Genomic DNA, 20688 nt, shown 5'->3' with positions numbered 1-20688 from the left:
ATGTTGACTTTAATAGACTGCCAAGTCTTTGTTCAACAAAGTGAGAAGTTATACCAAACACACACACGCAGAGGAATGAAGCAGCGATGTCAGAGGTCGGTGACACGTGCATGCAAAGGATCATGTTTCACCTCCACATTATCTCAGGCTTTGGGTATTTCCTCTGAGCCTGTAAGCTTTGCCACACCATCACCTGAGCAGGCAGCGGTTTCTCCACATGAAACCCACACAGCTGCATGGCGTCATTGTTTGCCACTACACCCAGAGACTGTGTGAGTCACCAGCGATAGGGCCGATCCCAGCTGTGCGGCGCTGTAGGGCTGAAGGCTGGATCTGCTTTCCACATCGGGGGTTAATGGAAACGCTGAGACTAGAGTATTTTCCTCTCATCTGCAATCCTCGCCCGACTCCAGACGTCTAGACTTTTCATACTGCACTCTGTCCTACCTTTTATCTCTGTCAACTGCTATGCAGAAAGTCCGAAAGATGTTTCCGCTTCTAACATGCAGCCTCAAATGAATCTTACGGGGATCTTTCTCCTCATCCCTACTAGGATCCACTTTCACATCAAAGCCTGTTCTCAGATCTGAGGAACCTGTCCAACATATGTGTACACAGTCTTATGATGCCTTTGTTGCTCCAGAGGGAACAGTTTAATACAGTTCCTAAAATGATGTCACTGAGAAAGAGTTGGACCAGGAAGGAGCCTGAAAAAGATGAAAATCTGAGTTTGTGCAGCAGAACCTCAGCAGTTACAGTTCCTGACCTCCTGCAGACATGTGAAGTTACAGTCAATTAATGTTGTCATTAATGTCCTCTACATCTTGTGTTTTCAGTTAGTTCCCAAAAGGTTTTTGGGGGTCATCTCGACTTTCAGAGAGCAAACTAGTAAATAATTCTACTTTATAATGTAAATAGAACTGTGTTTTTCCCATTTATATTAATGCTTGTCATAAAGAGTGAGTGTTAGAAAAACTTTAGATTAATTACTTAACCCCGGTTCTATGAGGAATATGAGTGAGATGTCTCACTATGGGTTGCACCCCCATCTGCAGCCCTCAGAAGCATTTTTCTCAATCTGCCAATCCTGATTCGATGGTGAAATGTGTCTGTCCGCCGGGGACACTCCCACCACCTATAAGATGAGGAGGCGGGTGGCCACACCTCATTTAAAATAAGCATCTCTTCTCACTCGCCCAAGCAATAAGGGTTGCTCATATTACTCATAGACCCGGGTTATGTAAATAACCTAAAGTTCTATTTCATAAAATTCCGTGAGATGTCACATTGAGCAAAGACCAGCCCGCAGGGCAGAGATCTGTACACATTAGGACAGTAAAACTGCCCGTGCCACGCACGGAGCGGAGACATCCAGCAAGTAAAAGCAGACATACATGAGAGGTGAGGTCCAACTGGCCGCAAAACAAATGTCCTGAACAGACACTCCCCTGAACAAAGCCCAGGATGTGGCAAGACCCTGAGTTGAGTGTGCGCGCAGACCCACAGACGGCCGCAGACCCTGACTTGTATACGCCAAAGCAATAGCCTCCACAACCCAGTGTGACAGATGTTGCTTAGTAACAGGCTTCCTCTTACAGGGATTAGCCCAGGTGACGAACAGATGATCACTCCTCCTGAGGCTCCTTGTCATGTCCATGTAAGTGCGTACTGCACAAACTAGACACAGCACATGAGGCCGCTTCTCACATTGTGAGGCAAAAAAGGCCAACAGGTCAATGGGAGAACATGAGCCCACCACCTTTGGCACAAAGGCTGGGTTGGGCTTCAAAATCATCCTCACATTGCCCGGGATGAGCTGAGCGAATGACGGGTGCACCGAGAGCACATGGATGTCACTGACCCGCTTACTGTAGCTGACGCCAGAGCCAGTAACAAAACAGCCTTCAGAAAGGCAAACTTCAGGCCCGTCTCTCCCAGCAGTTCGAAAGGAGGATGTTTAAGTCCCTCCAGAACCACAGTCAGATCCCATGGTGGTACCAGTGATCTGGACAGTTGGGAGGAGCCTGCATAGGAGCCCTTCATAAACCGGCAGATCAGTGGGTGCTGGCATGCCGGTTTTTCCCCAATGACGGGCGGCGATTGCAGCCAAATACACTTTTACAGTGGAAAAGGCTTTGCGCTTGTCAATCAGGCCCTGCCGGAATGACAAAATCACTCCCACCAGCCACTGAAAGGGGACGTGTCTCCAATGGAGGCACCATCCCTCAAAAATCCGCCACTTGCATTCATAAAGAGACCTCGCACTCTGTGAGAGTCCCATGGCTGACAGATTGAGCACTCAGGGGCCAAGCCCACAGCAACAGGCGGTCTGGGTGTAAGTGGACAACTGCGCGCCCTGCCTGCGACAGCAGGTCCCTGCTCAGCGGGAGCTTCCAGGGATGAGCACACAGCAACTGGTCAATCTCCGTCAGCCAGTGCCTGGCGGACCAGTGTGGAGCCACCAGAATTAGAGCATGGCCATGCTTCCTCACCCTGGACAGAGTGGGGGGTATCAGGGCCAATGGGGGAATGCGTAAAGCAGCATGTGCGGCGAACGCAAGTAGATCTATGCCGAGGGGAGCAGCCATCGAAGGACGTTAAGGACAGCGTTGGGCTCGAGATGACAGCTGGTGTGCTGGCGTCTGGAAGCATGAATACCGTGGTGTGGTGTCAAGCGTAGAGCTGGGCAGTCCACTGGAGTGTGAGCACCCGCGACATGAGCCAACGTGCGCCAGACCTTCAAGAACGTCGGGGGAAGCGTTGGAGCCGAGCCGTGGTGTGCCAACTCTCGGAGGTTCGACACCGTGGAGCGGTGTTGAAAGGGGGCAGTGCCGATCAAGTGGAGGCAAGTTAAGCGCTGGCTTCTTTTTGACCTGGTGTGGTCCACAAAGCAAGTGCATCCATTCTCTCAGCACCCGTCGACAGAGGCTAGATAAAGATCAGTTTGTGGACAGTTAAGCTGGTAGAAGATGCAAGATATGCTTGAGAGTAAGATGTTTGAATGAGGTGTGCCTGTCCGCCTCCTTCTCTCATAGGAGGTGGGAGTGTCCGTGGCGGATGGACGTGTTTCACCAGCCAATCAGGATTGGCAGATTGAGAAAAATGCTTCTGAGGGCTGCAGATGGGAGTCATCCCATAATGAGACGTCTCACAAAATATTATGAAATAGAACATACATTGCTAGACCATTCATTTTCCAATCCGGTAATAGTCGGGACTGGGGTGAAAAGAAAGAATACTTTCTTTTTTTATTATGTATTTCATTCTCATATGTTTTATTTTGAAAAATGCACCACTTCCAATTTAACGCACAGCATGCACTACGCTTGTCATAGTGCATCTCAAACGTGCTTGATATGCGCACCATGCACCTACCTCACAAGCACACATGGACATGCTTGTTAATAAAAAGTAATGGCCGTTCCCAATACCAGCGAATTGTGAGAAAGTTTGTTTTTCTGATTACCTTATGAGTAGGTAAATACAAGACAAATGCTTACTGTGAAGAAACCCAAGCACCAAATTTTTGCCACCAACAGTTAAACGATGGATACATTTAAGAGATGGCACATTAACATATCCAGGACAGGTCACCAGTCCACAGCAATCCTCTGCTCACTGTATTAAACCCATACATTAATGTCAATATAAAAAACCCTGTAAACTAGAATTTCTACCTCTTCACAACAGGAGAGGAGAGAGCTGGAGTGTGAGCTCTGCTCTGCAGTTTGCTCACAGCATTGGAATGTGGATCCATGAGGCCTCCACCGTGAGCAGAACGATAACATCCAGCTTGTGCTGGAAATAAGATAGACAACCTTTAAAAAAAAATGCTCGGTGACGCCTTCAAAGGCACGGCAACGCATGAACTCTGACAGTTACGACAGCGACGCTTAACAATTTCATGTTTAGCTTCACTTTTGCTGACACACAACCCGGCTACTACGGACGAGCTGGGATCACACTGGGACGTAATGGTTTCACACAATGGAAAATATCTACTGTATTACTTAAATATTTTACTGTTGAGTCTGAGTCTGAGGTGGTTGGTTGGTTTGGTTTCCATAAACTGAATTACATTTTCTTCAAGTATTAAGGGGTTTACCTTTTTCTGAGACATCTCCTTTTGCTCAGTCATAAATGTTATGTAGTCTGTCATGTAAAACTTAGACACAAGCTTTTAATTAAAAAAAAAAAGAGCCAATAAAGTCAGCAAACACCACCGTCTCAACTTGAGACATTTACTAGATTACTATTCACATATCCAAAGGTAAACTTTTTGGCATTTAGGTATCTGTCTTTTAATTGGTAGTTGTTTTTCAGGAAGATGAGCTCAACCTGCCCACCTGTGCGTAAATGGCATAATTCTTTAACAAGTCCTTTTTAGTGTGGAGGTTTGTTCCTACAAACCAAATACAAACAAAACAGATCATAAAGGCCAGATGTCCCCGAGTTAAGAGGAAGGTGTGAGCCGACAAATGCTGCAGTCCCAAACTAGAACAGAGGATGTGCAAAAGCTTTCAGAACGCTGTTTACCTCCACGTGGTTGGGCAGCGTGTTGATGAATTTAAATCCAGGGATCCTCTTGTCGCTGCACACCACACCTACATCCTCACTGTGCTTGCAATCGGAAACGCCAATACCATTGGAGCGACACAGCGCCAAGGTCTTCTCCTTGCCCGTGCACTGGAGATTGTCGAACCATATGGGACCTGACAAGACAGGGGAGAGGTTGTTTTTTTTTTAAACTTCCTATTTAGTAATGAGTGAAGATATGATTTCTCTGCAGGTTTATGATAGATAGACAATATGCAGATCTAGCCATTTAAATTCATTTAAACCTTCCCTAAAAGAAGCTGCTGATGCCTCTATATGGGACAACAACTGTATAGACTGACCTCAAACTTTCCTTTCATGGTCAAGGTTATTCAGAATTTGGTCTTCAACCCACTGAGTTTTAACAATCAATACAGTATAATTCAGTTAGGCTGTTCCCATCACAGCACAGATTGCAAACTTGGTCAAAACTAAATATAGGGACTCCGATCTTCCATGAACATGAAAAAATTATGGAAAAACAGAATTCACATTCTGAAATGGAAAAATCTATCTGACACAGAAAAAAGCAATGGCCGGTTTTGTTTTTGGTTTTTACTCTCTCTATTTAAAATATGGCATTGACGTAATACAGAAAAACCTCATATGCATGTTTTGAGACAATATCCCACTATTTTACACTAGAAAACAAGTGAAAAAATGACTAAAAAGTGTGACAAATTAACAAATATGTCAAATTTTACGATAATCCTGTTCAAAATCGCTTGCTACATGTAACGGTTTGTCTAGTAGTCATGTTATTCTGTGATTGAAAATGATTGCAGAGCTTCATCAGAAGGATATTTTCAACATATGATAAACAAGCGGTTCAGATTATCATGACTGCAGTCAAATCTGAAAAGGCACTGGTACATAGACAGCTGTACTGGTGGTCATTATAAATGGTGACATCATGGCAGAAGCATCTACAATCACACGGCTGTGCTGGGTTTCATGTAAAAGGTGAAATGATAGGTTTCCATGATGTTTTGGGCCCATGTCACACATTTATATGGTATTTTTTCCCATTAAACCAGTGGCTGAGTGTCTAGCAGTGTGGCTTGTTGTTCTTACCACATAGTCTCGTGTGATTCAAGCATTACTATCCCGATTTTGTAAATCATCGAGAAGTTTAACAGCCTGTAGTCAGGCTGTCATCTTGTTTGGGAAAGATGGTGAAACGGAAACTGGAACTTCTCTCAACGAAATTCTGACAAAATTAAGATGATTTTGAAGCATTCCTGTGTTACCTTCTCCTTTTCCATACTTTGAGGACGGTGACCACGACACGGCCTCCACGTAGCCGAGCTCTCTGCACACCACCTGTGCAGCGTGGATGTTGAAGTCATCATCGCAGATGGTTCCCCACTGGCTGTTGTAGAAAACCTCCACCCTGCCTTCGTTGTGCTTTCTCTTGTCTCCTGCTAGTCGAAGCTGAATCCTGGGTGTGTCTGGTGCCAGCTCAGGAGGCGTGTACGCATCCTGCACTGCTTCTGGGTAACCCGATGGGTACCCGAGGTGCTCGTACTGGGCTTTTGACAACCTAAACAGCACTAACAGTAAAATGTTGCAGAAGGGCAGCTTATAGATGGCCATATTTTTACTGAATCTGAAAAAGAGACAAAAAATATACACCTCTTAACATGAATACATGAAACAACATGTATTCATGTTGAAATAATATTATAACATGAAATAACATTATAAATTGAGTCTGGATACTAAGTACTGCTGTGCAATAATAGGATAAATAGCGTATATCAGAGATAAATGATCTACTATCTGTTACAGGAAGTTAGTAAAGTTACACCCATAAACAATAGGTGGCCACACCAGATAAAGGGGATGTGTTTCATATTGTGCAGCTGATGTTTTTTAAGGTATTTTTTTTTCTCATAATGTTCAATTTTTTTTCATTTTTTGAAATATTAAACCCTTACAGTTTCCCCATGCAGCCTTTGGTCCTTAGAGTTTTCTAAAAGTCTTATTCCAGTCCGGTTGATGCAAAGCTAATTGTTCTTGAACTCAGACACCCAGCCAAACTGCTGCTGAGGAGTTTACACTGCTAAACTGTGAATGCTACACCACTCAAAAACACACAAAGCACCCTGTGACCCAACAGCTGTGTTTCAACGAGCTAATCCGAAGCCAAAAAAAGAAAAGAATAAGGAAAGGGATTTCTGCAACTTTGTGTGAAGACATCTGGCCGAAAAAGGTTAACTGCAAAGGTTTAAACGCTCCTCACTATAACGTGGCAGCAGTTACACAATCCACACACGGGAAGAACACATGAGCACCGCAGCGTCATGACACACAGTCGTGTTGTCATCAGAAGAATGCGGTGCACACATTGAAAGACTAGGTTAAACTCAGGGTATGGGTTTTTATCTATTTGCTGCTTATTTGTTTTGTTTTTTTTTCTTCAAAGGATCAACCTTTTTTCTGCTGTTATGCTGGAAAATACTTCAGAAAGTTACATATAATCAAAGGCTGGAACAGCTCCAATATGCTCTGGCTCTTTTATGCTTTAGGTGAAATACAAAATGTCAACATCAGACAGGACTCGACCAGAAACCATGAAATCTGAAACCTCTGATCCCCTCCTGATGTAAGTGCATGGAAGGAGCATTTTCCTCAAACACGTTTTCTCAGGAATTCAAATGTCAGCACAGCGCCGCCAAAAACAGCATCCTTTGCTTAGTCTGTGTACATACTGTGTACACACTTTCATGTCAGACCAGTGAGTGCCACCTGCTGCTGCAGGCCATGTGAACAGTGGCTGCAAATAGGTCAAAGTGTCAATTTTTAAGAATGCCAGGTCGTCTCTTTGAAGAGGCGTTCACTGCAGAAACAAACTGATTGGGAACAGAGCAGGTTTTCAAATGTCTTCAAAGCTCTTAACCTTTTTTCAATGTAATGAAAAACACACTGATGACTTCCTAGAAAAGGGACACATTTTTAAAATCAAAATGTGTCCCACTAAGATCAGATTAAAAATCTGGTATATCATTAAGAAAATGCACCTTATTCAAGCTTGTACATGCATATAAACCTCATAACCAAACCTTTAACACCAAGAAAACGTAATATTCTATTAAGTAATTAAGAAAAAATGTCAAAATAAATGCAAATCAAAAAGCATTCAAATATGAAGAATTTTGGCAACAAATTTAAGTGAACCTAAAATCATTTTAATATATTTGATATATATATTTATGTTTTACAATGAATTTTTATGGATTTCAATTGTAAAAATTCTTAAATGAATGCTGTTAACAATGGTCTTGTCTCGAATGGCAGCGACACCAACCATCAATAACAGTAGGGCCATCTGCTTAGTGTGAGTCTGTATAAAAACTGTTTCCTTTTACGTAGTCACACTCTGCTCAAAGGTTTAAGAGTGAACTAAGGGGAGAATATCAGAGTTTAAGTAGTCATTTTCTTACATTACAAGGTAAACAAAGCAAACTCAATGGGGCTTTAGATTGAAGCTCAACCCATGATGCTTTGCAGCAATTAATGATGGCGGATCACAGACTCTAAAAAGCCCATTTTTAAAAGACAATAAAAAGATTTTGGTACATCTGGTGCATTCGGCTTCTAATAATCACATTTCGAAGCTTTTAGGCCAAACTTGTAAAAACAGTGGAGGGACCCTTTAAAATGTTAAACTCACACAAGTATGGTACATGGGGAGCATTTATCAATTATGGTAATAACTATTTATGTCATAGTGTGCTACAGATGCTTGGAAAAAACAAATTTATGCCAAAAGCATTTCTGAAAAGCTATAATACCTTTAAAAAAAATGTATGTGCATCATAAAATGTAGGTTTCCATTTAATTTCCTTGTAAAACTCCAAAATGTCCTGTTTTTTTCTTTAGAGATAATATTTGCAAATAAATTGCAGGAGACTAACAAAATAAAAAGGTCACGCACCTTTAAAAAACAGAATCAAAGTTGTGAAAAATGATGTAAGACAACTAATGTGTAAAGGGTAATCATTATATATGGAAAATGTTATTTTACTTTAAGAAAAAAACCTTTATGCGAGGCTGAAATTAAGCAAAATCATCTAGGGACCGCATTTGATCCGCCAACGGACCTGTTCTGGCCCGCGGCCCGCAAGTTATGTATAAGGTCTCAATGTTTGCAGTTTAAAGCAACACAAAGGCAGTGAATGCAACAGATATTTGAAAACTGACCATAAGATCACTGAGCTGCAAACACGCATCACAAACTCAAACAAAGCAAGTTTTTGTAGTTTTTCAGTCTAAAATGTGTTGTTTTTTAAAGCGGACTCTGGACTCACTCCTTTAGCTTCTTCTAGTGATGGAAGTTCCGTCTGCGGGCATTGGGCTGTGGAGATGTGGGTCAGCCTCCGGGTTGTTCTGCTGCTCCTGGTAGTTCCACTGCTCCGTGTCACCGCTCACTGTCCCAGCCGGACTGGACCGAGTCAGCGGGGCTGGTCCCGCCTCCTGAGCCCCGACGCCCGCCCCGGGGTACCGTCCTCTAAAGACACGGGACGTGGAAAACTGCGCGTCCCAAAACCTAAAGTGAGCCTGGACTTAAACTGTGCTTTGACTGTCAGAAGTCAGATGTAACCCCAGTTCACAGAAGCTGGTTTTATCCCAGTTAAAATAAAGGCGAAAGTTTGGAGAACTTTCACCAATTAGAAAAAAACGGGACACGTATATTTCACTTGAACTGTTTTTCTCTAAATTAGGGGTTCTCAACTTGTCTCACCCTAAAACCCACATTTTGCCACCCAGCCATTAAATCAAGACCCACTTTAAAAAAGGAAATAAACCAAATTTAGTTTTTCAAAAATAGCTGGTGAACACACATATATCTTGTTTTTTTTTTTTTTAAACATAAATCTATATATTTTCCTGTGCAACATGCATCAATCAATCAATCAATGAACTTTATTTGGGTGATTCAGAGTGCAAAGATAAGGGGAGCATAAAAAGGCATACAAGCCACAATATAACACAAGTACATAAAAACATAAAACAACATAAAAACATGTTTCAGTGCAATTTGACCCAATGAAAACACAAGGTAACATAAAAATAAACATATAAATTCACAGCATGCGTGTCAAAAGAAAGGTTTCTCTCAAGGTTAAAGACAAGTCCAACATGAGAGACATTAAGTATGCATTTAATTTTCACAAGCTGTCTGCGACCACAACCCATTTTGGGTCCCGACCCACCAGTTGAGAATCGCTGCTTTAAGTTATGTATAGCCTGCTCTCTTCAGTGATTATTTCACTACTTTGTTAGTTCATTGAATATTTATTTAATGATGGAGATGTGCACTCATGTTGAAATAAATCTACATTGAGATGCAATGCACTGATTGAACTGATATTGGTTGAAAAATATTTACATTATATTCTGAATTAAAAAGCTTTAGAGAACAGTGCACTTATGCCAACTTAACATGTAAGGTCATAATAATAATAATAGGTCTGAGCCATGAAACTCCATGATAAACTAGTTTATTAAAAGGTAAATTACAATAGATGTTAAAATTAATTTCAAACATTATTTAAAATGTAAATGAAATTAAAAGTGTTTTGAGCGAAGAAAAAAAAGATTTACTTGTGTGTCCAAATAAAATATATACCTATGGTTTGAAGAAGTCGTATATTTATTGGGCGCCGGTGCGGACTGGGGAACTTCTTCTTGTGTTCTCGGTGGTGGTCTCGAGGGTTTGCGACGGCGCGATGGCTTATAATAGCGGCTTTTACACATCAGGATAGCTTATGCTGTGATATGTCTAAGAAATGGCTGTATCACATCTGTAAGCACACACTCACCCCCTCTGTTCACATCTGTCTTTTTAATGTCTGAGCAGTGAGATGTTCTCCCTCTGATACTTTCACCACCTGGGTCACTACACTCTTAGCAGCATCACCTTATGCCAACACTGCAACCAAAAATAGACTATACTCTTATTCTTCTTCTCCTTCTCTTTGTTCCCCTCCCAAACTCCCTTTCCTTTGTATTACTCCCCCACCCCATAGCTGAATATAGCTTAATATTAATAAGAGGAAACCTGAATGTTTGACACCTTATTGTTAAAGTTTGCTCTGCATTCATGTCAACTAAATACCATTTGCATTTCATTTTTAATCGTTTTTTGTTTTCTTTTTTTGAAGTCATTAAGGTTTGCAGAGCATTCGGGGAGCACTCATGCAATGTAAGAAAAAAAAAGTTTTAATGAAAAGCAAACTTATCTTTTTAATATCTGAGCAACACAGCAATCATAAATATAATTTGGAATACATATTTACACCCATTACACAACAATAATTCATTTGCCAACAAGATTGACTTCATGTGATCCAAATTTTCTTCAGCGACTTATTTCCTCCAGTTATTTCTTTTTCCTCATTCGTTTTCTTCTTGAAATACTGGCTGTTGGGGAAAATAGACAACGATGATAATTGAATGACTTCTTAAGTATGAATGTAAACTCACGCATCTTTGCCACAGTGGTATTCTTACAGTGTAGGTTGGACCCTCAGGCCTGACCTCTGGTCTCTGCCACTGATGATTCCACAAAATCACAAAGACCATCAAGCCAAAGGCAACAATCAAAACTCCCAGTGAATTTGCCATCTGAGCTTGGGCAGGAAGTTTAGAATAATCCCTGTGGGTGAGAAGTGGATTTTAAAGTAGAATATTATAAATATTCTACTTTAAATACTAAAAATGTGCTAACCCGTTGAAGAAGAGTTTCTCGTTGATGCCTGAGATGCACGCAGCGATGCTCAACGTGAAGATGCTTCCTCCCATCCACACGTGGATGGGTTTTATTCGACTGCGCAGTGATGGAGGCGAGAAGGGAAGGAGGAAGCTAGCAGCACCCACCACCCACTGTGGAATTCAACAAAGAGCAATGAAAACAACAAATAATCAAAGCAGGTCACGTTTGTTGTGGTTGACGAAGGTTTCAGTGGCTCAGTTGTGTACCTGCGTGGCAAAAAGAGCGACAGCTATGATTCCTATCCAGCTGTGTAAGGAGTACAGGTTGGGGATGCTGTTGTGGTTGTGGAAATCAAAGACGGCACAGAGTCCCACGATGGACAGGATCAAAGCGAGTAACATCAACGTTGCATGGAGGATCTTCCAGGGCAGTTTGTTTTGACCCCAAGTCAGAGGAACTCGGTACAAAACGGCTCCTGCAGGAACAGACGGTAGATTTTACTGATTTTCTTCCTAAAATAACCTTTCTACTTTTAAAACCTCTGTAGCAATGTCGTAATCACATTTAGAGCTTAGAGCAGCGTCTAGGACAGGCCAATTTGGTTAAGAACAGTTTGTAGGGATATTCATCTAATACGGGCAAATGTAATGAAACGTAGTCAAGACAACCTCATACATACAGTGTTTTGCTTTTGAGGGTTTTATCAACTCACACAAACTGTTTAAAACTAAATGTCGGAAAGGGTGTTCACATTGACCACAAACTTAACTGGACACAGAGTCTGTTTTTAGGAAGGCTCAGTCTAGGCTGAGATCATTCAATATTAACAGGAGACTTCTTAATGTCTTTAATCTTTTTACCGAGCCGGTGTCTTGTTTTATGCTGTTCTTTGCTGATCAAAAAGGCTGACTCAGCGATCGACTGCACCCCAGAGTCACTCGAGGTCACATATGAAAGGAAGATCGGAACAAAAGTGAAAACTATGCTAAACTTTGAAGGTTATCCTATTCACAGCCCTTTTAATGGACCAAGAAGTTATTTTAGTGAGCACCTGGTGATGCCTCAATGTTCCTAAGATGATCTTTTATTCTGGCAGCAGTCCGTTATTTTATTGAACACCTGTGAATTGTTGCTACGTCCATTCTATGGACGCTCTAATCATGTTAATGGCATTTTTATTTTATTTGTTTATTTGTATATATAATTTTAATGTCATGTTGTGGACTGCATGTGTAAACCGAGCAACTTGGTGGAAAATGAATGACACACAAAAGATTTATTAAAGAGTAACCAAACCCTGAGGTTTTGGCTAATGTGCGTCTAGGCTGGAAACACAAAAAATGCCTTGATTATGTGCGGGGCTTCTGGAGCACACCTAGTCTACAATAAAATCTCTGAAGAGGAATCGATTCTATGCTAACCATCTACTCAATACTCACTATACATCTCTATTAACAAATATCTATATTCAACCTACTCACCACAGATTGTAGATTCAAAACGTGCTAGTTTTTATATAAGGGGTGGGGCTAACAGTGGTGGTTTGTGAAAAAAGAAGCAACCAAAACGTCACAAATCACCGTTCTAAGCTAATAGCAAAATTAAAGTGTAATAGCAGGGTTTGACCTCCTAGAGGGCAGTCACTCTACATTTTCAAGAGTGTACAGCTCCAGCCTTGGAGCTCATGTCTCACGACTCCAGATTCATGACTCCAGTCTGGTGATCTAAAGACTACACCCCCTGAATTTTTAAATTTCAGAATAAAAGTTAGCGTCGTCTGTAGAGCTAATGTTGTCTGTAACAAAAATATTGAGAATAATTAACAATGATTTTAAATTAAGGACGATTTAAAAAGCGTTTCTGTACTCAAAATATTTAGGAATGTTTATTATTATATGTTTATTATTATTAGGATATATTGTTTGACATGTTAACAAAATATAGCCCATCTGGCTTAGTAAATAATGCAATACATTTCCTTTCGGGCCCAGGGAACTTCTCATACGTTAATGCAAATTCTTTAAGACTTTAAATATATATATATAATTGAAGCAATTGTGTCTTTACATCCAAATAATGCTAAGAACCTCTACAACTACATTTTTTTCAACAAAACATGCCAAACTGAAATGCTTTGACTAAAGCAATGTAAAAAATTGGACAAGAATTGATCAACAACACTACCTTATACCAAATACATTTGTTTTAAGCAGGTCAAAAGTGGTTTGGGGGTTTAGTTACTCTTTAAGTCCATCTGTGGATCTGTTTATCTTCAGCCGTAAATCTCTTTAGTCCATGACAATCAAACCTTGCTGCAGAACATGCACGGAATGTGCACTGCCAGTCAGAAGTAAGCAGAACTTTAATTTTCACTTTTTCATTGCCGTCATGAATATTTAAGACACTACCAGTTCAAGATAGCGCGACAAAAAAAATTCAATGATGTAATAAAACGCACGTGATTAGAGTCCATCTACTGGTCAAAGTGCAGGTTTTACTGTAAATGCTTATATGACTATCATAGACATTTACAGCTCTCTGCTCTTATTGGTCAATTCAGGTAAATCAGAAACATCCATTTAAATGTGGATACTGTCTAACATCTATAGATTGCAGCCCAATTATGCATCAACAAGTTAACAACCACATGTAAGGTTTATCTGACCACAAATCATGCATTAAAAATGTATCACTGGACATCAAAAACTGATCGTTTCTTTTTAAATAAATGGCTGTATTAAAACAAAGGTTAGCGAGTATGTGAGATTTATTGAAAACTGAATGTTGTGTTGCTTAAATCCACAACTGATCCAAATGAAAAAGGCCACTGCCATCAAGAAATAACATTGCAGTGAAGGGATGTCAAAAAAACTTCCACCTGGATGACAAAACCCAAATTCCCACACATCAAACAACTGAGCAGCACTGAGAGTTTCACAATATTCAATCATGACTGACTTTCTTCTGATGGATTGGACTACAAGGGCATTTTTCACTCCTTATGTACATCACAAAACCATGACAGTCAACCAACCAAGATGACTACTTCTTTAAATGTAAAATGGTCTTTCTCCTTAAAAATGAAACTGGTTGAATAATGCGGTCAAAGCCCGTTTGTCATGAGGAAATGACTAAAGAGAAGCAGAAACGAAACAATAAATAAGTGAAGAAGCTGCTCACCGATGCCATAAAGCACCACCAGGCCGGTCACCATCAGCACTGGGTGCCAGTTGAACTGATGGGATGAGCCATCCCAGGCGAAGCCGCCAAGCCAATGCTTGCACCACACGCACACGCACACCACACAGGCCACGCCAAGGGCCAGCAGCAGCTGGAGGCTCAGGTAGAAGAGCAGGGTAGGACTCATGTTAAGGATACCAGAGGGCTGTTAAGGCAAGGCGAGGGAAAAAGAAACAAATAAGACAAAGTTAAAACCTGTCACACAACATCAGCCTTGAGTAACAATAACTTATATCAGCCTATTAAACAATGTCATTTCCATTTAATAAAGAACATGAAGCTGGAATCCTTTAAACTTCAACAACCATTATGAATACTTACTGAGAAAAATTACATTTGTGTCAAAAAGAAGCAGATTCACTAGTTATCGTTCATCTCCTGGTCAGTTTTCTTTTTTTTTTTTTTTACCACTAGTGCAGTGCCCGTAGGAAGTATGTCTTGCTATAGGAAAGTGGGAGGTTAAGTAGCTTTTTCATGGATAGTTTACATGGGAGCTTTAATTCCTCTTTAATTCAGAATAAAAGTTAAATCCTCTTTAAACTGACCTTGTTAACACTGCAGTGCATACGTAAAGTATTCACAGTGCTTCGCTTTTCCCACATTTCATCATGTTACAGCCTTATTCCAAAAGGGATTAAATTCTCTTTTTTCCTCAAAATTCTACACATAATACCCCATAATGACAACTTAAAAACGTTTGTTTGAGATTTCTGGCAAATTTATTAAAAATAAAAAACGAAGAAATCACTTGTACATAAGTATTCACAGCCTTTGAGATCAAGCTAAAAATTGAGCTGAGGTGCATTCTGTTTCCACTGATCATCCTTGATATGTTTCTACAGCCTAATTGGAGTCCACCTGTGGTAAATTCAGTTGATTGGACATGATTTGGAAAGGCACACACCTGTCTATATAAGGTCCCACAGTTAACAGTGTATGCCAGACCACAAAACAAGCATGAAGTCGAAGGAAATATCTGTAGACCTCCGAGACAGGATTGTCTCAAGGCACAGGTCTGGGGAAGTGTACAGAAAAATGTCTGCTGCTTTAAAGGTCCCAATGAGCACAGTGGCCTCCATCATCCATAAATGGAAGAAGTTTGGAACCACCAGGACTCTTCCTAGAGCTGGCCGTCCCTCTAAACTGAGTGATCGGGGAAGAAGGGCTTTAGTGAGGGAGGTGACTAACAACCCGATGGTCACTCTGAAGCTCCAGGGTTCCTCTGTGGAGAGAGGAGAACCTTCCTGCAGGACGACCATTGCTGCAGCACTCCACCAATCAGGCCTGTATGGTAGAGTGGCCAGACGGAAGCCACTCCTTAGTAAAAGGCACATGGCAGCCCACCTGGAGTTTGCCAAAAGGCACCTGAAAGACTCTCAGACCATGAGAAACAAAATTCTCTGGTCTGATGAGACAAAGATTGAACTCTTTGGTGTGAATGCCAAGCATTATGTTTGGAGGACACCAGGCACTGCTCATCACCTGGCCAATACCATCCCTACAGTGAAGCATGGTGGTGGCAGCATCATGCTGTGGGGATGTTTTTCAGCAGCAGGAACCGGTAGACTAGTCAAGATTGAGGGAAAAATGAATACAGTAATGTATAGAAACATCCTGGAAGAAAACCTGGTCCAGAGCGCTCTTGACCTCAGACTGGGGCGACGGTTTATCTTTCAACAGGACAACGACCCTAAGCACACAGCCAAGATATCGAAGGAGTGGCTTCAGGACAACTCTATGAATGTCCTAGAGGGGCCCAGCCAGAGCCCAGACTTGAATCCCATAGAACATCTCTGGAAAGATCTGAAAATGGCTGTGCACCGACGCTCCCCATCCAACCTGATGGAGCTCGAGAAGTTCTGTAAAGAGGAATGGGTCAAAGTGCCCACAGATAGATGTGCAAAGCTTGTGGCTTCATATTCCAAAAGACTTGAGGCCATAATTGCTGCCAAAGGTGCCACAACAAAGTACTGAGCAAAGGCTGTGAATACTTATGTACATGTTATATTTTCATTCTTTATTTCTGATAAATTTGCAAAGATTAAGTTTAAAATACAAGTATTAAATTTGGCCTTTTTTCTTTTGGTCCTTATTTTGAATAGGTAAAAAAAAAAAAAAAAAATCAATAATTTTCAATATCGACTGATATGAAACACTTACTGTATATCGTGATACATTTTCCAGGCATATCGCCCAGCTCTATTTGATATCAACCATAGTAAAGCCTTAGTGGTTGTTCTACTAATAGACCTACCATATGTTACTAGTAAAAACTCAAAGCTTTATTAGATTGTCTATTCGCCCCCTATCGCCCCAAAAACCTTTAGTAGTAGTACACTAAAAAATGTCACTAGTAGTACTAGCAGACATTTTTTAGTCTACTAGGAAAGCCAAAGGAATAATTAGTAGTACTAGTAGACATAATGTTTGCTTCACTAGTAAAGGTTACTTGCGCACTAATAAACCAACATTGAATACATGTAGTCCAAAGTTGAGTGCTAGTAGAGCTCATTTATGGTTCCAGCTTGTTTTTGTCTTCTTTTTGAATAAAATGTTTTGGTTTTATTTATTAGGACAACTTTTTTTTTTTTTTTTCGGGAAATTTACTTTGATCTCCTGACATGTTTTGACTGTCAACTGCCAGTGTTCTTCAGAGGTGTCTGCTGATCCCTTTGATGTGTCCTTGACTTCCAGCAAGTTCTTTTTGTCTTCTTTTTGAATAATATGTAAATGTTTAATTTATTCAGACAACTTTTGTTCAGAAAATTTACTCAAGACGCCTCTGAGGAAGACTGGCAATTGACAGTCGAGGAGAGTTGTCAGTAGATCAAAGTAAATTTCCTGATAAAGAGCTTCTTTGTGGTTAATATCGCTGATCAAATAGATGCTCAAACGGCTCTCCTGATAAACACTCACTGCATTCAGGTTGATTGGAGTAGAAAACCTCTATTATAGGACAACGCGGCCTTTTATTTCCACTATAATGTGGTTTACTTTGAGTTTTTACTTTCACGATTTTCAAAAATTCCTTGTCTTTTATTAATGTAGGCATTTGTGAGCTCTCAGCAATCACATTGCATATCAGAAAGTGCACAACCAATGCAATGAGCTACTATATTAATGTTATTATAAATTAGGGCTGGGCGATATGGCCTTTTATAAATACCGCGATATTTTTAGGCCATGTCACGATACACAATATATATCTCGATATTTTGCATTACCCTTGAATTAACACTTTGATGCACAAAATCACACCAGTATGATGATTCTATATGTCTACATTAAAACATTCTTGATCATACTGCATTAATATATGCCAATTTTAAACTTTCATGCAAAAAAGGGGATATCACAACTAAGTCAAAGTTGACATAACTGTATTTATTAAACAGTGAGTGGCTCAAACATAAAATTGTCAACAGAAAGTGCACGTTCTGTGCAAAATTGTCACAGAGACATTTCAAAACAAGACATTAGTGCAGGATGCAACTCACATGGCATTTCAAAACACAAAATTAAAGTGCACTTTTTGTACATAATGCCACTACAATATTTTAAAAACAAATAGTGCCCTTTTGTGCATGTTGTCATTAAGATGACATTTCAAAACAACACTAAATTTAAGTGCACCTTTTGTGCATAATGCCACTAAGATATTTAAAAAAAAAAAAAAAAAAAAAAAAAAAAAAAAAAAAAAAAGTCCGCGAGTTTAACGGTATGGTCATTTTCAACACCGCACAGCCTACAAGCTGCGATATATCGAGTATATTCGATATATCGCCCAGCTCTATTATAAATACTAAAAAATGGAAACAAAATGAAAGCTGATATTTGTAAAAAAAAAAAAAAAAAAGGTAAACAGAAAATACATTTCCACACCAAACTTGACTTCAACGTCAAAATATAAATGTTTAACACTTTCCTGCAAAATTTAAATCACACCAAAATATTGAATTAAACTTGGAGTAAAAAATAAACCAAAACACACAAACACCTGACTAAAATCTGAATGAAACTGAAATGCTCCTTGCCTTGTCTGAGCTCGTCCACAGTAGCTGTCACACCTACACCACTTCTCACTATGTGTGTGTCTGATAAGTGAAACTCCCGTGACTTCCTCCACTCTGGTGAATATTTGACTCACAGTGTGATGTGTCTGCGGTTCATCCCAGGTGTCCAGGTGGGTGAGAGGTATACTATGTGAGACTAGGACCGAAGAAGACAAAAATATGGGAAGATATTTGTCAGACTCACAAAAATATTAACACATATATCCACACTATGTATGTATTTTTTAGATTTTCACAATACACAAGCACTTTTGAAGATTTGCATATGATAATTCATGATAAACACACACATATGGGGCACCGATTGTAAAGTTGAGTAGCTAATATAAACAGTAACTGTTTGCAACATTGAGCAACAAACCACGCTTAAAAAAACGTGTGATTTATTTATTTTTTGTTACTTTTGACCAGATTTACTGTAGTATTTGTCATTTTTTCTCTCTCGTAAAAACATGTCAACGTTAAATCTAAATAGTAAATATCAAATCCAACTGTTACATTTAAATTAAAAAATTACATTTAAATGCTAAATCTAATTATAAATTTTAAATGTAAAACTAAATGTTAAATCTAAATGTCATGGGTAAAACTAAATATTGAGCTAACATGGAAATTCACCGTTTAGATTGAGCATTTAATATTTATATTTAACATTAACATTTTTATATTTACATTTAACATTATATATATATATATATATATATATATATATATATATATATATATATATATATATATATAAAACATTTAGATTTAACATTGACATTGTTATTTTGAGAGAAGAAAATCACCAATTTCACAAATATTGCTGTAAATCTGATCAAAAGTAACATAAAAAAAATTTTTTTAAAAATCACATTTGTTTTTTAAACGTGGTTTGTTAATAAATGTTGCAAAAACCGGCGCCCCATAAACAAACAATGAATAAACACGTGAATATCGTGGATATATGAGGATCTGAAAAACACTTGTGAAATTTGTGGATATATTTGGGTATATTTTTTAGACAAATCTCTCTTCATAGTTTTATACCGTGGACACTCATTTTAAACTATGCCGAAGTAAAAAATACAAACACTGGACTCCCCCAGCACCCCATTTTATCTTCTTTTAGCAGTTAGATCTTTTGTTTTTAGAGATGCGTCTTTAAATTTGTCTACACCAGTTCCGTATTCGCTCACCTTCCCTTCGAGTCGAAACCCGTATTTTCAAGAACTCACAAAATGTACACATGTCAGCATTTTCCAAGAAATTCTCTGAATAAGTCTGGGGTTGACTTTATTTTAAAATGAAAACGTCGAAATAACCGCTGCAAGAAGACTAAAAAAAGACGTATTCCGTGAAGGAGGAAATTCACCTTGTCAGCTTCCTGGTTCCACGCAAGGGATTGTGGGAAATGTCGTTTATTATAAGGAAATCCGGAGAGCGATTTAGAAAAAAAAAAAAAATCATAAAAAAATATTTAAAACGTAACCCTAATTTTTGGGAAAACCAAACGGGTTACCTGTGAACTCTTTTGTGGAAATGTTGTCAAGGGATGGCAGTAACCTCTATTATTAGAAATGTTTTTAAAATTAGTTGGACACACAAGTTCAAACCTTCAAACCATGAACGCTCCATGTTAAAACTTCACAGCACACTTTCCGAGCTGTGTTCACCATGATTCACTAAATACGAGATGTTTTAGAAGCAAAACAAGCTCCACAGTAGTAGTAATAATGGAAAAAGGAGCTCAACTGCAGATTTATTTGGTCCTTCAGCTCCACCTTGAGGCCTCGTTACTCACATGTCTACAATGGGGAAAACAAGGAAAGGAGTCTCTTCAAAAATACCATATATATATATATACTTATTCATTTATTATTATTTTTTCAATGAAATTATCTTTGGTGACTCATTTAATCTATCAATCACATCTTTATTGAAATAAGAAGCAAATAAAATTAACATGACATAGAAAGTTGCAGATAAAATTCGTATTGAAAATTTGATTTTAATGTCTATTTAATAAGATACTGGTTGTAAATTTTGGTACTTTAGATTACATCAACCAAGAAT

General features: G+C 39.4%; 2 protein-coding genes across 5 annotated transcripts in view; both read right to left on the bottom strand.

Annotated features, from left to right (window-relative positions):
• Positions 1 to 9127, bottom strand: part of loxl2b (lysyl oxidase-like 2b) — a 32995-nt gene extending 23868 nt beyond the window's left edge. Inside the window, exons 1-3 of the mRNA XM_028457664.1 lie at positions 8910 to 9127; positions 5847 to 6205; positions 4537 to 4712 (exon numbers count right to left, since the gene is read on the bottom strand). Coding sequence (XP_028313465.1) covers positions 4537 to 4712; positions 5847 to 6192 — 522 coding nt within the window. The 5' untranslated portion in view covers positions 6193 to 6205; positions 8910 to 9127. The remainder of the gene's footprint in view (positions 1 to 4536; positions 4713 to 5846; positions 6206 to 8909) is intronic.
• A 1681-nt stretch (positions 9128 to 10808) lies between these two features.
• cyb561a3a (cytochrome b561 family, member A3a) lies at positions 10809 to 20016 on the bottom strand. Of its 4 annotated transcripts, none has more exons than XM_028457506.1 (7): positions 19988 to 20016; positions 18705 to 18766; positions 14498 to 14702; positions 11584 to 11792; positions 11333 to 11487; positions 11116 to 11260; positions 10809 to 11025 (listed from the first exon to the last, which is right to left on the bottom strand). In XM_028457506.1, the coding sequence occupies exons 3-7, from the start codon at positions 14682 to 14684 to the stop codon at positions 10999 to 11001; spliced, it is 723 nt and encodes a 240-aa protein (XP_028313307.1). In that variant the 5' UTR covers positions 14685 to 14702; positions 18705 to 18766; positions 19988 to 20016; the 3' UTR covers positions 10809 to 10998. The 4 variants fall into 4 exon arrangements, with proteins under 4 accessions (XP_028313307.1, XP_028313305.1, XP_028313304.1 ...); XM_028457504.1 differs by having other exon boundaries at positions 18592 to 18766; positions 19988 to 20009; XM_028457503.1 differs by lacking the exon at positions 19988 to 20016 and adding an exon at positions 19812 to 19981.
• Between the last annotated feature and the right edge of the window lie 672 nt (positions 20017 to 20688).

The sequence above is a fragment of the Gouania willdenowi genome, chromosome 9 (genome assembly GCF_900634775.1).
Source record: "Gouania willdenowi chromosome 9, fGouWil2.1, whole genome shotgun sequence".
In the NCBI taxonomy this organism is placed as follows: Eukaryota; Metazoa; Chordata; class Actinopteri; order Blenniiformes; family Gobiesocidae; genus Gouania; species Gouania willdenowi.
The sequence above is the reverse complement of the archived record's forward strand: the minus strand, read 5'-3'. Positions and strand labels throughout refer to the sequence as shown.

Coding starts and splice junctions, on each gene's coding strand:
- cyb561a3a (XM_028457503.1), bottom strand. CDS start 19,863: ATGTGTACATTTTGTGAGTTCTTGAAAATACGGGTTTCGACTCGAAGG. Junction 11,488..11,583: donor TCGCTCTTTTTGCCACGCAG/GTACACAACTGA, acceptor TGAATTCCACAG/TGGGTGGTGGGTGCTGCTAG. Junction 11,026..11,115: donor CTGAGGGTCCAACCTACACT/GTAAGAATACCA, acceptor TTTCCCCAACAG/CCAGTATTTCAAGAAGAAAA.